Source organism: Somniosus microcephalus, chromosome 9 (genome assembly GCF_052327205.1).
Source record: "Somniosus microcephalus isolate GS21.2 chromosome 9, FLI_Smic_1.0, whole genome shotgun sequence".
Taxonomy (NCBI): Eukaryota; Metazoa; Chordata; class Chondrichthyes; order Squaliformes; family Somniosidae; genus Somniosus; species Somniosus microcephalus.
Window position 1 is genome coordinate 107,356,140 of NC_140995.1, and position 24,208 is coordinate 107,380,347.

At 41.6% G+C, this 24,208-nt stretch overlaps 1 protein-coding gene across 2 annotated transcripts in view; it reads left to right on the plus strand.

Annotated features, from left to right (window-relative positions):
• znf512 (zinc finger protein 512) overlaps positions 1 to 24,208 on the plus strand; it is a 66,237-nt gene that overhangs the window by 26,671 nt on the left and 15,358 nt on the right. For both annotated transcript variants that reach the window (XM_085996962.1, XM_085996961.1), the window contains exons 7-14: positions 4,837 to 4,953; positions 9,087 to 9,211; positions 10,415 to 10,501; positions 11,146 to 11,244; positions 12,932 to 13,099; positions 13,733 to 13,927; positions 16,196 to 16,297; positions 22,764 to 22,826. In XM_085996962.1, the coding sequence (XP_085853088.1) occupies positions 4,837 to 4,953; positions 9,087 to 9,211; positions 10,415 to 10,501; positions 11,146 to 11,244; positions 12,932 to 13,099; positions 13,733 to 13,927; positions 16,196 to 16,297; positions 22,764 to 22,826 (956 nt within the window). The remainder of the gene's footprint in view (positions 1 to 4,836; positions 4,954 to 9,086; positions 9,212 to 10,414; positions 10,502 to 11,145; positions 11,245 to 12,931; positions 13,100 to 13,732; positions 13,928 to 16,195; positions 16,298 to 22,763; positions 22,827 to 24,208) is intronic.

Here is a 24,208-nt window from a genome sequence, read left to right on the forward strand (position 1 = left end):
GCCTTCATAGTGAGAGGGTTTGAGTACAAGAACAAGGATGTCTTGCTGCAGTTGTACAGGGCCTTGGTGAGACCACATCTTGAGTATTGTGTGCAGTTTTTATCTGAGGAAGGATATTCTTGCCATGGAAGGAGCTCAGCGAAGATTCACCAGGCTGATACCTGGGATGGCAGGAATGACGTATGAGGAGAGATTGGGTCGATTGGGCTTGTACTCGCTGGAGTTTAGAAGAATGAGAGGGGATCTCATTGAAACTTACAAAATTCTGGCAGGACTGGAATGACTAGATGCAGGGAGGATGTTCCCGATGGTCGGGGAATCCAGAACCAGGGGTCACAGTCTAAGGATAAGGGGTAGACCTTTTAGGACAGAAATGAGGAATTTCTTCACCCAGAGAGTGGTGAACCTGTGGAATTCTCTACCACAGAAGGCAGTAGAGGCCAATTCATTAAATATATTCAAGAAGGAGTTGGATATATTTCTTAAGGCTAAAGGGATCGAGGGGTATGGGGAGAAAGCAGTGACCGGGTACTGAACTTGGATGATCAGCGATGATCGCATTGATTGGCGGAGCAGGCTAGAGGGGCCAAATGGCCTACTCCTGCTCCTATCTTCTATGTTTTCTATGACTTGTGCCTTGTAGATGGTGGAAAGGGAGTCGGGAGGTGAGACACTCGCCGCAGAATACCCAGCCTCTGACCTGCTCTTGTTGCTGCAGTATTTATGTGGCTGGTCCAGTTAAGTTTCTGGTCAATGGTGACCCCTAGGATGTTGATGATGGAGGGTTTGGCAATGGTAATGCCGTTGAATGTCAAAGGACGGTGGTTAGATGCTCACTTGTTGGAGATAGCCATTGCTTGGCAATTGTGTGGCACGAATGTTACCTGCCACTTATCAGCCCAAGCCTGAATGTCGTCCAGGTCTTGCTGCATGCAGGCATGGACTGCTTCATTATCTGAGGAGTTGCGAATGGCACTGAACACTGTGCAGTCATCAGCGAACATCCCCACTTCTGAGCTTATGATGGGGGGAAGGTCATTGATGAAGCAGCTGAGGATGGTTGGGCCTAGGACACTGCCCTGAGGAACTCCTGCAGCGATGTCCTGGGGCTGTGATGATTGACCTCCAACCACCACAACCATCTTCCTTTGTGCTAGGTATGACTCCAGCCAGTGGAGAGTTTTCCCCCCGATTCCCATTGACTTCAGTTTTACTAGGGCTCCTTGATGCCACACTCGGTCAAATGCTGCCTTGGTGTCAAGGGCAGTCACTCTCACCTCACCTCTGGAATTCAGCTCTTTTGTCCATGTTTGGACCAAGGCTGTAATGAGGTCTGGAGCCGAGTGGTCCTGGCGGATCCCAAACTGAGCATCAGTGAGCAGGTTATTGGTGAGTAAGTGCTGCTTGATAGCACTGTCGACAACACCCTCCATCACTTTGCTGATGATTGAGAGTAGACTGATGGGGCAGTAATTGGCCAGATTGGATTTGTCCTGCTTTTTGTGGACAGGACATACCTGGGCAGTTTTCCACATTGTCGGATAGATGCCAATGTTATAGCTGTACTGGAACAGCTTGGCTAGAGGCGTGGCTAGTTCTGGAGCACAAGTCTTCAGCACGACAGCCGGGATGTTGTCGGGGCCCATAGCCTTTGCTGTATCCAGTGCGCTCAGCCGTTTCTTGATATCACGTGGAGTGAATCGAATTGGCTGAAGACTGGCTTCTGTGGTTGTGGGGACCTCAGGAGGAGACCGATATGGATCATCCACTCGGCACTTCTGGCTGAAGATGGTTGCAAATGCTTCAGCCTTGTCTTTTGCACTCGTGCTAGGCTCCTCCATCATTGAGGATGGGGATATTCATGGAGCTTTTTGTATAAAGTATATTATATTACAAGCTATGAGATATGAATAATAATTTGTCGGTGTTTTGTATAGCCATCTGTTACTAGAACAGAGTTAGCACAGAGTCCTTTCTCCTCTGCAAGCTGGGTTCAGATCAAACCCAGACTGAAGGGACAAAAATGTCCTCTTTCTATGGTTAGAACTGTCTCATGTGAAATGAGTTTGAAGAGACTGAACCCAGTTTCGAGTGGATATGAGATAGCGTAAAACTTATCCTAATTTGTACTAAATTAGTAATTGCACTGAGAGGCCACGAGTGTGACTGGCGTAATAAGTTGAAGATGTCTCACTGCTGCAGGTGGGGAAATGCTCTTCTGATATTGGAGCTAACGCATGTTAAAGAGTTGGATTGGAGGGAGCATTATTCTGCATCTAACCCATACTACATCTGACCTAGGAACCCGTATACAAAGAGTCAACTAGGAGAAGAGGGGGACCTCTGTGCAATTCTAGAATTTTGAGGATGGGAAAGGGAGATGTGACCTTTGTCAAAAAGAAATTAGGGTGGGACATGCTCTCGCTCATTCCACCGAGTGCTTGGGATAGTTTATTGATGGCACTAGCTGTTTCAAATGTGACAAGAAGTAAGGATTTTGTAGGCATAACATATATATGACTTCAAAATGGGGACCGAATCATGTCTCTGTGCCCTGGTCCAATTATCTCTGGTGCTCTAACCATGCTTAACCTGAACCTTAACACAAGGGCCCGGATTTTGCAGTCAGCGGCAAAGGAACAGCGTTCGCCGTTCACTACGCTGACAGCTGCCCACAGATGTTTCGTGGGCTTTTGAGCAGCAACTTAGAGCCATCGGGTGTCTGATCCAGCACGGCGCCCTCTACAGGGGATCTGTGGTGTGTGTGAGCAAGCAACAGTGAGGCTCTTGAATCAATCAGATTGAAGAATGCTCACTGAGACACGCAGGCCACGATTTTATTAATGGAGGCAGGTTGGGTGCAGGTCAAGTGGTTTCCGGCTTCCAGTCCTGCCCCAGCTACATCCGCTCCACAGACGTGATTTTGCCTTGATTGACCTTATTAAGCCTGTCCTGTGGGCTTGCCGGCCAATTAACAGGAAGTGGGTCTGATGACATCATTTGATGATGCGTCATCTGCCAGTTTCCTTAAAGGGACCACGCACAATTTTATTTTGACAGTTAATTTCTCAGTGTTTGACAGCATTGAGGTGCTGCAAACACTGACAATCACTGCACAAAGGTGACCTCTTGCACCCAGGCTCTCCAATGACTCCCTCCATAGACTGGAATAGATGGCAGCTGCAGGTGAGGTGACAGATGCGATCTGTCACTGGTGAGAGAGGTTCTCCCAATGAGGTGGCACTGGACATGGATTTTAAAAACTTGTAAGCTAAAGAAATCTGTAAATGTATTAAAAATGCAGTACCCAACATTTTCTTTCCTCTGAAACTCACCATCACAGAATCACAGAAACAGAATCACAGAAACCCCACAGTGCAGATAGAGGCCATTTCGGCCCATCAAGCCTGCACCGACACATATCCCACCCGATCCCCGTAACCCCTACACCAACACATATCCCACCCTATCCCCGTAACCCCACGTATTTAATCCCCCTAACACTAAGGGTCAATTAATCATAGCCAATCAACCTAACCCGCACATCTTTGGACTGTGGGAGGAAACCGGAGCACCCGGAGGAAACCCACGCAAACACGGGGAGAATGTGCAAACTCCACACAGACAGTCACCCGAGGCCAGATTCGAACCCGGGTCCCTGGCGCTGTGAGGCATAGTGCTAACCACTATGCCACCGTGCACCATGTGCAACATTGGATCCTTCACACTACCTCTGCAGCTGTCATCAATCCAGAAACATTACAGCAGACTTTCAACACGCCACACTTACCTGACGTGGTGTCCGGACGTCGGGAAACCCGAGCCAGAAGCGGCAAAATCCATAAATAGGCTGACAACTACTGGCAAGTACCTGTTAATAGGCAGGTAATTCCCTTTAATCTGCTTCCCGCCACTAGGTGTCAGGTCCATTCGCAAATCAGGGACCCGACACTTGGGGAAAGCTGCTTGGAGGCAGGTTGACGGTGGGATCGGAACTCGCTGTCAATCAAAACGAATTTAACCTATGACCTGCCTCCAAACCCACCCTCTAAGCGCCTGCAAAATTGCAGTCGCAGAATCAAAACCAGGAAGTATAAATGAGATTTAAATCATGTACAGGAAGCTAAATAAAGATTGGGAAAGAAAGATGGGATTAAGAGAGAGAGATAAGAGATAGACAGAACAAGTTTTTAAAAAATAATTAACATTTTTTTTAAATCTCCAACATTAATTAAATTCTGAAGGAATGAAACTCCATACTTGTAAAATTAAATTTTCAGGGCCAGAGAGGTCGTTTGGCAGTAATTATGACTGATCACGCCAATAAAAATTAACTTATACTTGAATGCACCAGCCCTAACTTTTTCTGGCATGTGTAGTGGGTAAGTACCGCAACTTCACGCCATTGCATTGATTTCAATGCCGAGTCTATCAGCGAGGTACTGTTATTGGTGTGGAGGTGCAGGGTAACTTGGACAGCAACATTTGGATTTCCGTGTTTAACTGTGCATGTGCTTACCCCGGAAGTTGCTGTCCGATTTACTCCATAATAACGGTGAGCACTGTTAGCCTCACCATTCAACGCAAAATCCAGGTCATTGTGTTAACTCTGTTTAATACCACATGAGATTGACTGTTGTACGAATAAAAGGATAGGCTGACTTCCTGTGGTGCTTCAGTGATGCACCAATACAGCTCTAATACTACCTATATGTGTAGTACTAGCGTATTCAGTGTGCAGTAAGCAGGGCGTACCTTTCTTGCGGCGGTGTTGGTTTAGAAAGCTTAGCCTGGATATGTATTACTGTTTCAATCAATGCTATCTTTTATTTACAGTTACAAGTAAACTTGCCAAAAAACAAAAATCCTTTAAAGTCAATGCAAAAGTACAGAGTCCAAAATCTAGAAATCGCTCTCGGTATGTGAGAAAGGATCCTCCTTCGTATCCAGCAGGTATGAGGTAAATGCTGCTGTGTTGAAAGTAACTTGTCATCGCAGAGCTTCACTTTTCTTTTAAGTATTTCTGCTGAGATGTATATTTCAGACAGGGATGTTTATGGACGTGTGCATCAGTTAAGAGATTGCTTTGCTAACCTGTGCTAGCTATACCGTGAGACGAGGTAACGAGCAACATGCTTGCCTTGTAGTTATTACTCAATGTATCTTTTCCAGTGATGGATTGTTTCACTTTGATTTAGAAGGCTTATTCAATTTATTTTATCTTTAGTAACATCAACTGTAGATGATGCATTTGGAAACTCCTTTTTTCTGATGATTCTGACTGATCCAGTAGATTGATCGATAGAAATTTAGAGCACAGAAGGATTCAGTTCATGGTGCCTGCGCTGCTCTATGCCAGTGCAAATGAAAACTCATCCCACTACTACGGTGCTTCCTCTAGCTCTGCATCTTCAAATATTTATCCAATTTTCCCTTAATAGATGCAATGGTCTGTGCCTCAACTGCCCCCTGTGGCAAAGCAACCCTTGCTCTCATCAACCCTCTGTGTAAAGACATTTCTGCACTCTCTTTGTAACCATTTTAATTTGATGACCCCTTATTACTGACTCCACAATCAGAGGAAATAGTCTTTCTCTCTCCATTCTATCAAACCTTCTTTATTTTAAAAATCGTTATTTAATCTCCGCCTCTCCTTTTCTCTGGTGGCAATAGTCCTCGTGTTTCAAATCTCTCTTCATAATTATAGTTTATCATCCCTGGCATCACCCTGATGAATCTATGCTGTATGTGCTCTATGAATTTAATGCAAAGGCAGCTTGTTACCTAGAATCATGTACGTGTGCAGTGTGTGAATGGGAGTGAGTGTCCCTGTCGGCAGCAGCCTGAGCCCTGGGTGAGTAGGTTGGAGCCAAGCGGTGGGGCCGTGCGCCACTCTTTTCTTTGATCTTGCTTTCTTCTTGTAATGAAAGATACCTGGAGAAGCAAATAAATGCATTGCGTATGTGTGAAGGGCCTGTTGCCATGGTAGTACGCTGGCTTGGTAAGGCATGTATAGCTCTGCCTTGCCTGTTTAAAAAGGTCGCCAGCTGCCACTGCTTTAATGCCTTTTCTGTAATGTGGTGCTCAAAACAGCACAGAGTACTTTAAATGTGATCTAACCAATGTTTTGTACAACTGTAGCAATTTATTTCTTTATTCTTGCACTAAAGGTGCCCAAAGCTGGGCACAGTATTCCGTGGGCTAACTAATTATTTATGTAGGTTCAGCATTACTACTTTGCTTTTGTACTCAACACCCCTATGTATAAAGCTTAGGATCTCTGTTACAAATTTGTGAGTCTGCAATCGAGATATTCTCATGTGCGGTATCACCAGTTAATTCCATAAGCAGACTTGGCGTCCCCTATGATCCAGAGCACATATTTACTGCCCCCCCCCCCACTTTTGTGTTTAGTGGATTCTGTGATCTTGCACAGGCTGCCGTGTGCATTTCTTTGACTTTTTGGAAGGTGGATTGAAAAGCACTCTAATGAGACAATTGTAAACCACCTTATTGGTTTATTTTACATGCAATAAACAAAATAGTTTTCCAGTCAGATAAATCTATTTCCTACCACCCCTAAATTGTCAGACTGCTTGTCCGACATCCAGTACTGGATGAGCAGAAATTTTCTCCAATTAAATATTGGGAAGACCGAAGCCATTGTCTTCGGTCCTCGCCACAGACTCGGTTCCCCAGCCACCGACTCCATCCCTCTCCCAAGCATCTGTCTGAGGCTGAACCAGACTGTTCGCAACCTTGGTGTCATATTTGACCCTGAAATGAGCTTCCGACCACATATCTGCACCATATTAAGGGAATCAAGGGATATAGGGATCGTGCAGGAAAGTGGAAATGAGGTAGAAGATCAGCCATGATCTTATTGAATGGCAGAGCAGGCTCGAAGGGCCAAATGGCCAACTCCTGCTCCTATTTCTTAAGTTCTTATAACTAAGACCGCCTATTTCCACCTCTGTAACATCGCCCGTCTCTGCCCCTGCCTCAACTCATCTGCTGCTGAAACCCTCATCCATGCCTTTGTTACCTCTAGACTTGATTATTCCAACGCACTCCTGGCTGGCCTCCCGCATTCTAGCCTACGTAAATTTGAGGTCATCCAAAACTCGGCTGCCTGTGTCCTAACTCGCACCAAGTCCCGTTTACCCATCACCCCTGTGCTCACTGACCTACATTGGCTCCTGGTTAAGCAACACCTCGATTTTAAAATTCTTATCCTTGTTTTCAAATCTCACCATAGCCTCACCCCTCCCTATCTCTATAATCTCCTCCAGCAACCCCCCCCCCCCCCCCCAACCAAAGACCAAAGATATCTGCGCTCCTCTAATTCTGGCCTCTTGAGCATCTCTGACTTTAATCATTCAATCATTGGTGGCTGTGCCTTCAGCTGCCTAGGCCCTAAGCTCTGGCATTTCCTTCCTAAACCTCTCTACCTCTCTTTTCTCATTTAAGATGCTCCTTAAAATCTACCTCTTGTCATCTGCCCTAATTTCTCCTCCTGTGGCTCGGCGTCAAATTTTGTTTGATAACGCTCCTGTGAAGCGCCTTGGGATGTCTTACTACGTTAAAGGCGCTATATAAATACAAGTTGTTGCTGTTGTGAGAACTTGACATTTTATCAATAAAGTAACACAAATTAAACCAAAATCCCTTTCAGGCCATACAGGTAAAATTCCCAAATCATTACAATCCCATATTTCTCTTTGCAACTTGATCAACTTGTCCTCCTACTTTTAAAAAATCATGTATCTGAGCTTTTAAACCTCTCCGCTATTCTAATTTTAAAGTTTTACCATTGAGTGTAAATATCCTCGACTTACTCTTCTTCCCAAAATATATTGTCTCACATTTCTCCACATTAAATTTCCTCTGACACGTCTATTAAATCTACTAACATAACTAGGTCATCCTGAAGTTGCTTTAGTCTTCAGTCACACTCCCTATTTTTGTGTCATCTGCAAATTTTGATATTGTGCCCCCATACCCAGGTCCAGATCATATATAACCCCTCCAGTTTGAACATCCATTAACCACTTCTGTCCTTTAACTAACTCCTCAGCAATGCTGCTACACTCCATTTACTACCACACACCTTAATTTTATGAACAAGTCTCCTGTGCAGAACCTTTTCAAATGCCTTTTGAAAATCCATATTTGCAACACCCTCTGCATTTTCCTGCTCAATAGACTCCATTATCGCCTCGAAGAACTCTATCAGACACGAATTACCTTTTACAAATCCATGCTGGCTGTCCTTAATTAGCATATTATTTTCTAGTATTAATTTTACTCTACATTATGGCCTCTAGAAGCTTACCCACTACTAATGCTAGGCTGACTGGTACATAGTTACCTGGTTTATACCTTTCTAAACAGAGATGTTACATTGGTAACCCACCAGTTGTTGCCACAACTCTCATATCCAAGGACGTTTGCAGAGGCTCTATGTCCTCTCTGACTTGCCTCAGCAATCAAGACTTGGTGCCTTTTCCACTTCCACCAGTTTGACCCATAGGATGGCAATAGATGAGCAATTTCTATCTAATTTCTCCACTTCCCCCTCTTGTGTGGTTTAATTTCCACTAACACACTCTACTGTGAAAATCAAGGCAACATACTTATTTAGTATCTCTACCATTTCTTCATCCTCCATAAGTTTTCCTTTTTCATCTCTAAGAGGCTCTACCCTTTCTTTATCTATTTTACTTTTTATATGTGCTTATAAAATCCTTTACTATTTTCTTTTATGTTATGGGTCAGTCTTTCTACATACCCTCCGTTAGTCTTTCTCATCTTTTGTTCCTTCCCCTCTATTTTCTAGATTCCACTTGATTTTCTTTTGTAGCCCTAGATTTGTCATACACCTCTTTTCTGAAGTCTCATTTATTGCTCTACTCATTTAAGGAACTTCAGCTTTTACTGCACTCATTTGGGAAGGGAAGGGGGCAACTTGAAAAATGTTATTTCACACCTGAAATCAGTTTTAATTTTAAAAATATAGAATTTACATATTAGCTACGTCTTTTTAATTAATGCGATTTTTAAATGTGATTGGATTTAATTCGTAGGAAGTCTGGAGGAACACTGGTATCTGGAAATTCTGGAAAAAGGAAAGATTACATGCCCTACTTGTAAGGCTGTCATGAGGAAGACAGTAGAAGGACTGAAAAAACACATGGCAAACTGCAAAGAGGTGCCTATTAGTTTTACTGTGTAAGGTCTCCCAGAGAGAACGGAAATAAGTTATTTCATGTATCCTGCTACAAATTGGATCAAGTAATTTAAAACATTAATTGATATATGGTAGTCTTGTGACTCCCTACAATACAACTGTTACATGCACTTTGTTTACAAGATGTGGATTTGGCGATAACAAATGCAGTAGCCACCATTTTGAGTTGTAAGCCTTCGGCAAGGTTGAAGGCACTTCATGTGACTCCTGCCATTAGTGGTGTAGGTATATATTGGAAACTCAGTGATGTGGGAAACTTTATATAAACTTGCTTCCACTGTGCATGGTGCATGTGCTGGTGCTCCAGGGTAATGCACTGGTGCTTCGGTTTGCTTTAAAGTTGTTGACTGAAGTATAGTCACTGTTGTACTGTAGGAAACGTGGTAGCCAGTTTGTGGACAGCAAGGTTGAGATAATGACCAGATAATCTGTTTTTTAATGATGTTGGTTGAGGGATAACTGTTGGCTAGGATACCGGGGAAAACTCCCCTACTCCTCTTGGAATAGTGTCATGACATCTTTTACGTCCTCTTGAGAGGTTAGGCAGGCCTCACTTTAATGCCTTATCCGAAAGACGGCACCTCCAACAGTACTACGCTGAAGTGTCAGCCTGGATTATGGGCTCTGGAGTGGGGCTTGAACCCACCACCTTCTGATTCAGGGGTGAGAGTGCTACCACTGAGCCACGGTTGGCACACACGTCTTAAGTGTCTTTTCTACAATCTCTTAGAAGTACAGTATTATCACCATCCACGTTTCTGTCCTGCTGCACAGCACAGGCAAAACTGTGCAACTCTCAAACGTCTGACACTAATGATGTCAGAAGTGTAACCAGATGGGCAGCTCTAAATGTGGCACGGATGATAAATGACTGGTGGTTACACGTCAGAGGCAAACTGAATCTCAAATACATTCTAATTATTTGCCTATTTTGTTTGAAGTGTTTCTGAGTTATTTTGAAGATTGTTGCATTATTTATTTACTGAACATTTGAAAGATGTTATTGCCTAAAGCAGTGTTGTGGAATTTTCTGGCCTTTTAAAAAGGTTCTTTGGTCATTTTTTTGTTTTAAATTAACTAACGATATTTGTATTCCTTGCAGTAGAATAAGGTCACAAAAAGCATTTTGACATTCCATTCTAAGAATTGCTCTTCTTCTTTTAGGAACCCTTTGTATGCCAACACTGTGGAAAACAATTAAAGTCTTTAGCTGGGCTCAAGTATCACTTAATGGCAGACCATAACAACATGGTAATGTAGTTACAATCTAAGCGAAACCTTGCGTTTTCTTTGCTATCGCAACACATGACTGAGCTAATATGTTTTTCTACTCCTTCTACCCCATGAAATAAACCTGTATTCTTGGGTCATTCATGAGATACAGTGCTGGGCTTTCTGGACAGCAAACCCAGTCAAACCTCATTGGCAGTTGCTATCAGTTTAACATTCCTGTTCTGAGTCTTGATCAGTTGGCAGGTGTTGGATCCAAGCTTGATTTAACACCTTTTTAATGCAAAATAAATAAATCGCCTATCCGACGAATGGCGTTCTGTCTAATAGTCTGAGAACTCATGAAATTCGACCAAATGAGTGAAGCGAGTTGACGTCCGGAATTCAAACTTGCAAGTTTGTGGCTCATAGCTAAACACTCATCTTTGCGATCGAACGTGTACTCGTCTCGCACCATTTAGTCTTGGCACTTGACATTCTTGTGGAAAGAATGTGTGTAGAAGAGGTGAGCGCCTTAATGGTGGTATGATGGTATCTTTAGGGTGGGGGAGGAGGGGAAACTAAATGGCATCCAGGACTTGTCCAGTACTATTTGTATAGCTTTGACAAAGTGTGCACATATGCTCACATATGCCAAAATAATGCTTTCAATTTCTTCTTTCCAGCCAATTTTGAAAGATGGGGATGTGGTTGATGAGCAGACTGATAGGGAGAGACTTCGAAAGGTGTTGAGGAGAATGGGGAGATTGAAGTGTCTCCGTGAGGTAAGGTCAGAAAATGTTGAATACAGTTACTGCCACTGGCTAGTATAAATTCAATAAAAATAAATGTAAACTCACAATTTGCATTAAAAAGTTCACTTAAAAATGTTTAAACTGATTTACTTCTTTCTGAAATAAATGAAAGAAATATTGAGATAAAGTGGTTCAATCTTGCACTGATCTTATCCTATACGTGAGCATTTATCTTGTACTAGAGTATTTGTGCAATAAGTACTCCTCTTCCCCACAAAATAATTTATTGTTTGAAGAAAAAACATTAATCTTACGATGCAGTGGCTGGCTTTGACTAGCCTCCAGTTTGAGGCTGCCATCGTTGCAGTGTTTGAGGCAAAGCAAAGAAACACGTTACTTGTTCTTGAGCCTCAGCTCCCAGTATCATTTTCTGTTGCAGTGAAAGCGGCAAGTAGAGGGTTTCTGGGATGGGAATACATGTGCACCCGTACATGTTCTTTGCTCAGTGTGCACTGGGTCTCAGCAACTTCAGCTCTGTAACTGGTCAGTAGATGTCGTTGGGCAGGATGCGGGACAGCACATGGTCGCAATGTCAGGCCTCCCTTCTGGCACATCTGCAGTTTTAGATGCCAGTCCAACTAATCATTTTTTGAATTGCGAAGACCAGCCATTGTTTCTGTGTTTCATCAAGTGATCTAAGGCACATTCTTTTGAAAGATAGATGCTGAGAGATTGTTTGCCCTGGCTGCAGAGGCTAGATCTAGGGGGCATAGTCTCAGGATAAGGGGTCGGCCATTTAAGACTGAGATGAGGAGGAATTTCTTCACTCAAAAGGTTGTGAATCTTTGGAATTCTCTGCCCCAAAGAGCTGTGGATACTCAGTTGTTGAGTATATTCAAGGCTGAGATAGATTGATTTTTGGACTCTAGGGGAATCGAGGGATATGGGGATCAGGCAGGAAAGTGGAGTTGAGGTCGAAGATCAGCATGATCTTATTGAATGGCGGAGCAGGCTCAAGGGGCCATATGGCCAACTCCTGCTCCTATTTCTTATGTTCTTAATAGTCCAGTATAGAAAAATCTGAAATTTAGGGAGTGTCTGAACCGCGCCCCACCCACCCCAGCCTACGCCACTGCCTGTCATTTCAACTGGTTAGCTGTGATTTGCTAAGTAAAGATAAAGCATTTTTTTGGTTGGAATAGAAGAAAACAGCTGTTACAGAACATATTTCAGGAACGGTCTTTTCCTTCTCTCCCCATTTTGCTATGCCAGCTAGGTCTTTCCCTTTGGACAACATAAGAACCCTTGACAAATATAATAGATCAAACTATAATACTGTATTTGGCATTTCTATTATTTTAATTAGATATTTCAACTAAACTTTGAAGTGAGTTACGACCGATCGTATTTCATTTTAAAATTGAATGGGCCTGATTTTAATTGGGGAGTAGAAAGTTTGGTATGTAAACTTTACTTTTTTAAATAAAAAAAAAAGTTTTTTATTGCATACATGTTCTTGAAATTTGGATTCATACTGATGCATTCCATGTACTGAAGTCTTGACTAAAATATGTGTGATTATATAATCTGATCTCTTGAAGTCAAATGGCATCAATCATATTAAGCATGTGCCTATTTCTTCAAGTAATGACACTGCCTTTCCATTCATTGAGTTCTATGAAATTGCTAACTGTGTACCTTTCTGATCTTCCTTCAGGACTGTGGTGCCAACTTCACTAGTATAATGGGTTACCTCTATCACCTGAAGAAGTGTGGCAAGGAAGAATCTGAGCTGGTAAAACAGTTATTTAAATGCCAACACTGTGGGAAACTGTACAAGTCAAAGGCAGGCCTGGACTATCACTTGAAATCCGAGCATGCACCGGTATGTACATATGTAATTAAAGTTTCCACACCATTTATTTTCATCCTTGCTAGTTGCCAATCTTGGACAGTACAGTGCATGGACCTGGGACAAGAATGTTAGTCTGCATTGTTGAAGACTTTCTTGTGATGAGACTTTTGATGCTGCAAATGTTTAGTATGTACCTGGTCCTTATTTCAATTGTATTTCAAACTGATAGTGATTGGTAATGCACATTAAGATTTTTTTTTTCCTTTTTCCTTCTGCCTATTTCTCTTTGCTATTAAGTGGGCTGGTAGCACAACACATCATTAGCACATTGTTAATACTGTGCCATGACACAGTGAGTTCCTAGTTTCAGCTGGACTGTCTGATGGGGGAGCTGCTGAGCTAAAGCAGGGCAGTCCCTTCAAAACTCCTTCTTCTGAAGGAAAAGGAAATAACAGGGTTAATCAACCCAACACTCATCGCTGTTGCCTACCTAGCGGAGAGATCAGCATAGATACAAGAGGCTAGTGTGCTTCGAGTCATTGCCTGGTGCAATTGCTGTAAGTTACGACTTCTATGCTAAAATGTATGATTAATAGCGCAACGTTTAGTGTCCAGAATCTTTGCTGGTCAACCAATTCCTTGCATTTGTGTCGGATTAACTAGTCACCAGAAACTACAGATGACGAGGCTGCTGAAAAAGAAAGTGAACCCGAAGTGGAGAGAACATCCAGTGGAAGAGTGCGGAGGAACTCTGCCAAGCTAGCTGCTTACCACCTGCATGAGATAGTAGCAGACGAACTTGCTCGAGAATGGCCTCGGAGGAAAATCCAACGGGACCTGGTACCTGATGATGATAAGGTGAGAAAGACGCTGTGTAACTCGGAATTTGGCTATTTCCCAGATAGGCATTGATTGGTTGTTAAGAGATCATCAATTTCCTCAACTTCAGCTACCACTTTAGAGAACTCGAATTTAAGACTTTCAACATATTTAGAAAATATGAGGATTTTAAACCTGCAGGTCCATGAATCCCACCACTGAAATTTCAAACGTTGTTATGGCATTGTTTAGAAGTGGTTTCATGTTCTATTTAATCCAGTGAAGATAAGGTGAAAATGCTTTTTTATCAAATGTTAAGTTAGACACCACAAGTCACTCTCATACATCTAGTGCCCTGTTATTACATAGCACTGGTAGCTTGCCTGTAGTATGTTGCCCAAGGGGGACATATAGCAAGATCAGTTTGTTTGTGTTATTAAAAGTGGACTCTGCATTTCTTCATCTTAAAATAGTTTTGCTACTTCCATGTTCCACCTTACTTTCAGCATGACAAAAAGGACATTGCAGTTCAAGACATTACAAGTCTATAATTGTTCTGGGACATTCTGGGTGAAGGAAGAGCAAGATGTTGGAACTGTTTTTTTCTGCTTTTCCCCTCTTCTCCTGGAAGCAGTGTGTCTTTAAGGGAAACGGATCCACAGGTGCCAGGACCCTTTGCTACTTGCCCAAGTGGCTATTCATTATGTGTGAGCCTAGACAGTGAGTGTTAGCAGGTAACTGGCGAAGGATCGGATGAAGGAACCTCCCCGCCTCAGGACTGCTGAAGTCAGGTAGCTCAGCACAGACTTGTATCAAAGCTATACAGTAAAGCATAGGAGCAAGCTACAAGAACGTACCTCAATCCAGGCGTTCAGATAATGTAATGAACAATAGGTGTGAGAATACTTTGACATGAGCTTCATTTCCCCACCCAGATAACTTGCTGTCCATTTTTTTTTTGCTTATAGTATATACTAGTGCTTCTCCCATGATGTTGAGAACAGGAGTGGAGACAGGGAGGTGCCTCTGACATTGGTGGCGGGGGTTCAGGCTGCGTGTAGGGGTGAAAAGTTGTTAATGAAGTGTGTTACTGTGCTGGATAAGTAGATGCACTTTGTGTGTTGGACCCTCATGAACTGAAGTAGCCATAATGGTAGAAGTGTACACAGGAGGGGGGTAGTGAGAGCACGTGTGCAGAGGGGTGAAAGGTCATATGGGCAGGAAGGGGGGAGGAATTCCCACCTGGGGCATAGTTAATGTCCTAGTGAAGGCTGAGGAGAAGAATAGAAACTCCAAGAACAGAGCTGAAGACAACTGATAAAGTGGAGGCCTGTGGTAAGGTGTAGTGGATAACTGTGTTGGTCTTTTATTTTTAGATTCTTCAACTTTGTGTATATTATTAATATTTTAAGGATACATAGGAGGGTGGGTGAAGAAAAAATATGGCTGCTGGTAGGTTTTTCCTACCATTCTTTAGTTGATTGATTTTGAAGGTTATTTCATCCAATCAGATCTGTGATTGTGCTACAAACATATTAAATATGTGCACATTATATGCAAAATAATTGTATAGAAGACCGATATAGATGTATATCAATAGAGAGACAGAGTGAGTATTGAAGTCTGTTTCTTGGTGCGATGCGGGAGAGTAGTGTTTCTGCTACTTTTTGCTTTAAGTGTAAAGAGCATGAGATATTTGACAAGGTAAAGAAACAGCTCTATTGTTGCCTGTTTGATTGTGGAATTTAAGAGTTGATGAGCAAAAAACGTAGCTGCCATTTCTATTTATTTTTTGGTGCATTTTATAATAATCAAGGTAGGGAATGAAACATCATTTCTACTTTTTGCACCCAGTGAACTTCCAGGTTAGTTAAAGCATGGAGCAGACACAGAGTCAAACTCTCTCTCCTCTGCTTCAGCAAGTCTTAAACTCTGAAAAATACTACCTACTGCAACAATATGTGCATAGTTTGTCTCTATTTTTTCCAACTTCTCACACATGGGTCTGGCCGTTCTAATATTGACTGGCAGTTTTATTGTTGCCCACTGACTTTAGACTGCCCAAGCACAGTTCAGTAAGGAGTGTTAGTCAACAGAGAAAGAAGACTTTGATCGAATCAAGTCGGGCTGAATTCAAATCCATATACCAGAGGTGAAAATGCTGTGTGCTAACCCACTGCATCCTGTCCCCTAGAGTTTGTCTTTACAACAAAAGTTTTAAAAACTATTTCCAGTCTGTTTTTGTCAGACCAAAATTCTGTATTTAAGAAGAATATGTGGTAAGAGTGATTTTTGTCTTTTCTGTAGTTAAAGTACACACGGCCTGGCTTGCCTACATTCAGTCATGAAGTGCTTCGCAAGTGGAAGAATGAGATGAAAACCTATAAGAGGGTGCAATGTCCAAACAAGGTACTGTAAATACAATAGGCAAAATAACAACAGAAAACGCTGGAAAAACTCAGCAGGCCAGGGCAGCATCCGTGGAGAGAGAAACAGAGTTAACGTTTCAGGTCGAAGACCCTTCGTCAGAACTGGAAAAAAAGCAGGAAGAGGGATAGATTTTAAAGCAAGTGGGGGCTGGGGAAAGGGGGAGGGGATGAAAGAACAAAAGGGAAGGTCAGAGATAGGATAGAAAGCAGGAGAGATTGAGACATTGAGAGAAATACAATAGCCACTTGTCTTGGTATTAGTGGTTGTGAAGAAATTCCACCTTGGTCACATCACTGTGGAAGACCCTTCTACCTTTGGTCATTATGTAATGTTGTCTTGGTCACAGGTCATTGTACAACAAACGTACAGGTTTCCTTCCGCAGTACAAAACAAGCCATTACACTTCTAAATAAATTCATTGTATGAAGCATTTTGAGGTGTTTTAACAGGAAGTCAGTGTATATGTAGCACTTTATGCCATTATTTTTCTGCCTGGTAAGATATAAACAGGTTAAGTGAGTGGGCAAGAACATGGCAGATGGAATATAATGTGGAGAAATGTGAAGTTATCCACTTTAGTAGAAAAAATAGAAAAGCACTATTTTTTAAATGATGAGAGCCTGGGAAATGTTGGTATTCAGTGTGACCTGGGTGTCCTTGTATACGAATCACAGAAAGTGTACCTGCAGGTACAGCAAGCAATTAGGAAATTAAATGGTATATTAGCCTTTATTACAAAAAGTTTGGAGTATAAGTAAAGGGCCCAGAAATTCGTCTTGGGCAGTGGCGTAAAATGGGCAGCCCATCTGATACCGCTTGCTTTGCACCAGACCCCGAAATGAATTTCTAGGCCAAGAAGTCTTGCTGCAATTATATAGGGCCTTGGTGAGACCACACCTGAAGTATTGTGCACAGTTTTGGTCTCCTTACCTAATGAAAGGGGGAGGTGGGAAGATTCAGGAAAGAGTAAATTTAAAAGCAGCGAAAGAAATGTCAAGGCTCTAGAGCAGAGTAGAGTTTTGGGGAAAAATAAACAGAGTGGGTCAGGAAGGGACAGAGAGAGTAACAAAGGTAATAAGGCATCAGTGACTACGGTGACATCAGGGAAAAATAGAAATGTTAAAGCTAAAGGCACTATATCTGAACGCGTGAAGCATTCGTGACAAAATAGATGAATTAATAGCGCAGATAGAAATTAACAGGTTTGATCTAATAGCCATAAGGGGGACGTGGTTGCAAAGTGGCCAAGGTTGGGAATGAAATATTCCAGGATACTTCCATTTTGCCTATCTCTTGTAAAAGTTAAGAGGAGGAGGGGTAGTAACCCTGATAATAAAGAATGGGATAAAGATAGTCGAGAGAAAGGATCTTCGCTCCGAAAATCAAGAAGTAGAATCAGTTTGGGTGGAGCTAAGAAACAGCAAGGGGCAGAAAACATTGTTGGGAGTTGTTTATAGGCCTCCAAACAGTAGTTGTAATGTAGGGCAGAGTATAAATCAGGAAATTAGAGGCGCCTGTAACAAGGGTAATACAGTAATCATGGGGAACTTTAATCTACATATAGACTGGGCAAACCAAATTTGCAGTAATAGTGTGGAGGACGAATTCATGGAATGTATGCAAGATAGTTTTCTAGCTCAGTATGTTGAGGAATCAACTAGGTAACAGGCTATTTTAGATCTAGTATTGCACAATGAGAAAGGGTTAATTAATAACCTTGTAGTAAAGGGGCCTTTAGGGAAGAGTGACCATAATATGATAGAATTTTATATTGAGTTTGAAAATGATTTCATTAAATCCGAAACTAGGGGCTTAAATCTAAACAAAGCAAACTACGTAGGTATGAGGGGCGAGTTGGCTAAGATAGATTGGGAAACTACATTAAAAGTTATGATGGTAGAGAAGCAATGGCTAGCATTTAAAGAATTAATACATAATTTACAACAAACATACATTCTTTTAAGGTACAAAAACCCCACAGGAAAAGTGGTCCAACCGTGACTAACGAGAGGTTAAAGATAGTATTAGATCAAAGGAAGAGGCTTATAATGTTGCCAAACAGAGTAGTAAGCCTGAGGATTTTAGAATTCAGCAAAGGAGGACCAAGAAATTGATAAAGAAAGGGAAAATAGAATATGAGAGTAAACTAGCGAGAGACATAAAAACAGACTGTAAAAGCTTCTACAGGTATGTAAAAAGGAAAAGATTAGCAAAAGTAAATGTGGGTCCCTTGCAGGCTGAGACAGGAGAAATTATAATGGGGAATAAGGAAATGGCAGAGAAATTAAACAAATACTTTGTGTCTGTCTTCACGGAAGAAGACACAAAAAACTTCCTGGAAATAATGGAGAACCAAGGGTCAAACGAGAATGAGGAACTGAAAGAAATTAGTATTAATAAAAAAAATAGTACTGGAGAAATTAATGGGACTGAAAGCCGATAAATCCCCTGGACCTGATGGCCTACATCCTAGGGCTTTGAAAGAGGTGGCTATAGAGATAGTGGATGCATTGGTTGTCATTTTCCAAAGTTCCATAGATTCTAGAATGGTTCCCGTGGATTGGAAGGTAGCAAATGTAACCCCACTATTTAAGAAAGGAGGGAGAGAGAAAACAGGGAACTACAGACCAGTTAGCCTGACATCAGTAGTAGGGAAAATGCTAGAATCTATTGTTAAGGACGTGGTAACAGGGCACTTAGAAAATAATAATAGGATTGGGCAGAGTCGACACGGATTTATGAAAGGGAAATTGTGTTTGACAAATCTGTTCGTTTTTTGAGGTTGTAACTAGCAGAATAGATAAGGGGGAACCAGTGAATGTGGTGTATTTGGATTTTCAGAAGGCATTCGATAAGGTGCCACACAAGAGGTTATTAAACAAAATTAGGGCTCATGGGATTGGGGGTAATATACTAGCATGGATTGATTAATGGACAGAAAATAGAGAGTAGGAATAAACGGATCATTTTCGGGTTGGCAAGCTGTAACTAGTGGGGTACTGCAAGGATCAGTGCTTGGGCCTCAGCTATTCACAATCTACATCAATGATTTAGATGAGGGGACCAAATGTAATATATCCAAGTTTGCTGATGATACAAAGATGGGTGGGAATGTAAGTTGTGCGGAGGATGCAAGGAGGCTTCAAGGTGGTATAGACAGGCTAAGTGAGTGGGCAAGAACATGGAAAATGGAATATAATGTGGAGAAATGAGAAGTTATCTACTTTGGTAGGAAAAATAGAAAAGCAGAGTATTTTTTAAATGGTGAGAGATTGGGAAATGCTGGTGTTCAGAGCGACCTGGGTGTCCTTGTACATGAATCACTGAACGTTAACATGCAGGTACAGCAAGCAATTAGGAAAGCAAATGGTATGTTGGCCTTTATTACAAGAGGATTTGAGTATAAGAGTAAAGATGTCTTACTGCAATTATGTAGGGCCCCGGTGAGACTACACCTAGAGTATTGTGTACAGTTTTTGTCTCCTTACCTAAGGAAGGATATACTTGCCATAGAGGGAGTGCAACGAAGGTTCACCAGACTGATTCCTGGGATGGGGGGATTGTCCTATGAGGAGAGATTGAGTAGACTAGGCCTATATTCTCTGGCGTTTAGAAGAATGAGAGCTGATCTCATTGAAACATACAAAATTCTTACAGGGCTTGACAGGGTAGATGTTTCCCCTGGCTGGGGAGTCTAGAACCAGGGGTCACAGTCTCAGAATAAGGGGTAGGCCATTTAGGACTGAGATGAGGATAAATTAGTTCACTCAGAGGGTGGCGAATCTTTGGAATTCTCTACCCCAGAGGGCTGTGGAGGCTCAGTTGTTAAGTATATTCAAGACAAAGATCGATAGATTTTTGAATATTAAGGGAATCAAGGGATATGGGGATAGTGCAGCAAAGTGGAGATGAGGTAGAATATCAACCATGAACTTATTGAATGGTGGAGCAGGCTCGAAGGGCCAAATGGCCTACTCCTTCTATTTTTTATGTTCTTATGAAGGAAACACTTGCCATAGAGGGAGTGCAATGAAGGTTCACCAGACTGATTCCTGAAATGGGGGGATTGTCCTGTGAAGGGAGATTCACAGAATCACAGAAACCCCACAGTGCAGATAGAGGCCATTTCGGCCCATCGAGCCTGCACCGACACATATCCCACCCGATCCCCGTAACCCCTACACCAACACATATCCCACCCTATCCCCGTAACCCCACGTATTTAATCCCCCTAACACTAAGGGTCAATTTATCATAGCCAATCAACCTAACCCGCACATCTTTGGACTGTGGGAGGAAACCGGAGCACCCGGAGGAAACCCACGCAAACACGGGGAGAATGTGCAAACTCCACACAGACAGTCACCCGAGGCCGGATTTGAACCCGGGTCCCTGGCGCTGTGAGGCAACAGTGCTAACCACTATGCCACCGTGCTGTGAAGACTAGGCCTATATTCTCTAGAGTCTAGAAGAATGAGAGATGATCTCATCGAAACATACAAAATTCTTACAGGGTTTAACAAGGTAGATGCAGGGAGGATGTTTCCCCTGGCTGGGGAGTCTAGAACCAGGGGTCACAGTCTCAGAATAAGGGATCAACCATTTAGGACTGAGATGAGGAGAAATTTCTTCACTCAGAGGGTGGTGAATCTTTGGAATTCTCTACCCCAGAGGGCTATGGAGGCTCAGTTGTTAAGTATATTCAAGACAGAAATTGATAGATTTTTGGATACTTAGGGAACTAAGGGATATGGGGATAGGACGGGAAAGACAATTGTGTTGAGGTAGACGATCAGCCATGATCTTATTGAATGGTGGAGCAGGCTCGAAGGGCCGAATGGCCTACTCCTGCTCCTATTTCATATGTTATAATAAAGGGAAATGACTGACGATGGTTCAGTTTTCTTGTTATGGTAACAATATCTTCTCCAGCCATAAAAACGGGGAAAATGGGAGCAATTTATATGCAGATGATTAATGATCAAATTTGATATTTATCCTAATTATTGATTGGCATGAGCTACTATTCAAAATGAATGTGTTATAGTGTATCTTGGATACGTTTTGAATGATTGTGAGTTGTGCCTGTGCTATAACTGTTTAATGTAGCAGCTCCAGACAATAACTTTTATCTTTTTCCTGGTAGTGTACATTTGTTCTATTATGTTTGTTGTAGTTGTATACTAAACATTACTTGCAAGTGATAAACTTTTAAAAATGGTACATTTTCTATCTGCGAATCAGTTTGACAAAACATTCATTTGTAAAAATAAATGTTATTTGTAATCTATGTTTTGACTGAAACATATAATGCTATATTGGGTCAGATTGAGCCAATGCTGGATGCTGGTGTGAAGAGCTGCCCTTGTTGATAACTTTTAGTTTTACACTCTGGTTTAGCAGTTGAGTACAGTGTAGCCTGATTGTTTCAACTAATCTGCTTCCACAAACTTGCGTACAAGTGGAATTGATTCTACTGGTATCTATATCACAAGGCTGTGCTGTTGTTCAATAATGGGTGGTTTTAGCCATGTTGAGCATGAATAAGTACTGACTCCCGTAATAGTAACTAACTCCAATTATGTGGCATAATCTGATGTCTTTGATACATAAGTCTATTTCAATAGGTTTCATGGGTCCTGTCTCACTAAGAATTTTAACATTCATTCTGATCTAAGGGAAGAAATATTACACTGAGGCTATACCATTCCCTAACCCCACCCCTGCTTTCCTGCTTAAAAAAAAAATGAACAATTACTATTGAAGGGAATTTTGAAATAACCCCAGTTCCTATTAGGCATGCACGGCATCATAATTTAGTTGTCTAGCAACTCATTAATGTAAGTTGCTAACTATTCTGGAGAGTGGCAAGGAGACAGGAGAGGGACTGCTGCTGTGGTTCAGCGGAAAATTATGTAAACCTCAGCTGTATGCAAGTTAAGGAAGGTGATTTGTATAAATTCAGGATTTGCATTAAGGACTCGGATAACACTTGAATGGCATCCAGGATTGGAAAAAAATGCCAATCTGCTGAGTTTCTGTCCTTGGCTGCTCAGTGAAGGAGAGGCCAGACGGAGGGAAAAAAATTAGGAGCGAGTCAACCTAGAACTGTTCTGAGTACTTCCTAGCAGCTGCAGAGAACTGGAAGCAGACACTCTCTTTACATATGCAACCAACATATGGGTAATTGCACAAAGGGAGATGAAATCCAAAATATTGGTGAGGAGCCATGAGATTGCTGGGTTATACTTTATAGATCAGAAATTCCATGTAGTCTGACATGTTATAGTCAATCTTTATTTTAAGTATGTATATTTTGAGCACACTTGGTTACATGTTTTTTAAGTTTAACTGCAGAATGCTTAGATTCCATGACATACATGGAACTGAAATGTTCAAACTAACGTCACTTGTAATTGCATTTAACAGTTAATTTTTTTTTTAGGATTGTGGTTCTAATTATACCAGCGTATCCGGATTGAAGGCTCATCTTGGTTCTTGTACAAGGGTAAGTATAACTTTTTTTTTAAGATTTAGGAAAGGATATTTATAATGCCTTTGTATTTTAAAGTCTGTACTGGGGTTTTAGCCTTCTCGAAGTCTCTGTAGTATGTTGCAGCAATTTGTAGCATTGTATTTGAGCTAAATCTAACTCTATTCTGACCACCTGACAGGTCAAAGCCATTGCCCTGTCCATGTCTGTTCAAGAACACTTACCTACCGTCCCTATTTTTTTCCCTCATACCTTTCGTCTGATTTTATAGGGGGAGAACTTCATAACATCCTTTGGGAAGTGTTGATGGAGATGGTTATGTTATTTTCCTTCCTTTTGATGGATGTTGCTTATAGTACTATGTTTTACTCTATTTCTAGACTGCTGTGGAAAAAATATTTTCCTGTCCATTCCGTAAAATTTGGAGAAAATTGGTGCCAAATTGAATATCTTAGATATTTTCTGTAACTGTGAGATAACAAACGGATTTGTTCTCCCTACATACCTTTCCAGTTGTAAATCAGAGTAGGAATTGATAAATGATTATATGGTGGAATCTCATGTCTTTGATGCATGAATGGTTATTTCAGTAGGTTTAAGGGTCAAGTTATAGAGCTCAAATTTCATAGGTTAAACATTTGCTCCTTTTTAAGGTAATTCCAAGGAAAGAAATACTTAAGTATAAGGTTTAAAAAAATTATTGAAGTAATAATGTGTACGTATTTATGTGTGTCTGTGTGTATATATTCACCCCTGTCCTTTTCTGTTGGAAATGAACATTTACAACTGTGAGGAATTTTAAAATAAACCCAATTCCTATTAAGCGTACACCCAGTGCATCATAACTTAGTTGTTTAGGGGCTCCATCTTGGATCAGGTGCCAGGGGAATAGTTGAATGCCATTTTTGTTTTGAATTCTTGGTTTTGAGCCAAAAGATGTTTTTATTTTCTTGTGTCTATCCTATTGGCATATTAATTTTATGAAATTATGTACTTTTTTTTATATTGGGAGTCCTAGACATTGGGTACCACAAAGGTGGAAAATACCAGACAAATCAAAAAATAGTGATTAGATGTTGCCACTCTTGGTTTTTAAACCCTGAACATGATAGGAGGAAGGGAAGACTGAGGGAGATAAGAATTCTTGATTTCTATGCAGGAAGGGACAGGACCATGTAGTGCGGCATTGATGTGCCTTCAATAACCACAAAACTAGAAGTTATTAACTTAAACAAGTTGGCTTTTAATCACTAAGATCAGAGCTAACATCTCAACACACCGACTGGCTCACAGGAATGAGTCATACAGATCCTGGGATCTTTATGTAAGAGAAGTCAGGGGCGGAGCCAAGAGCCAAGACCTGGAACCTTCCAGGTTAGTAAGGAAAGAGGAAGTGA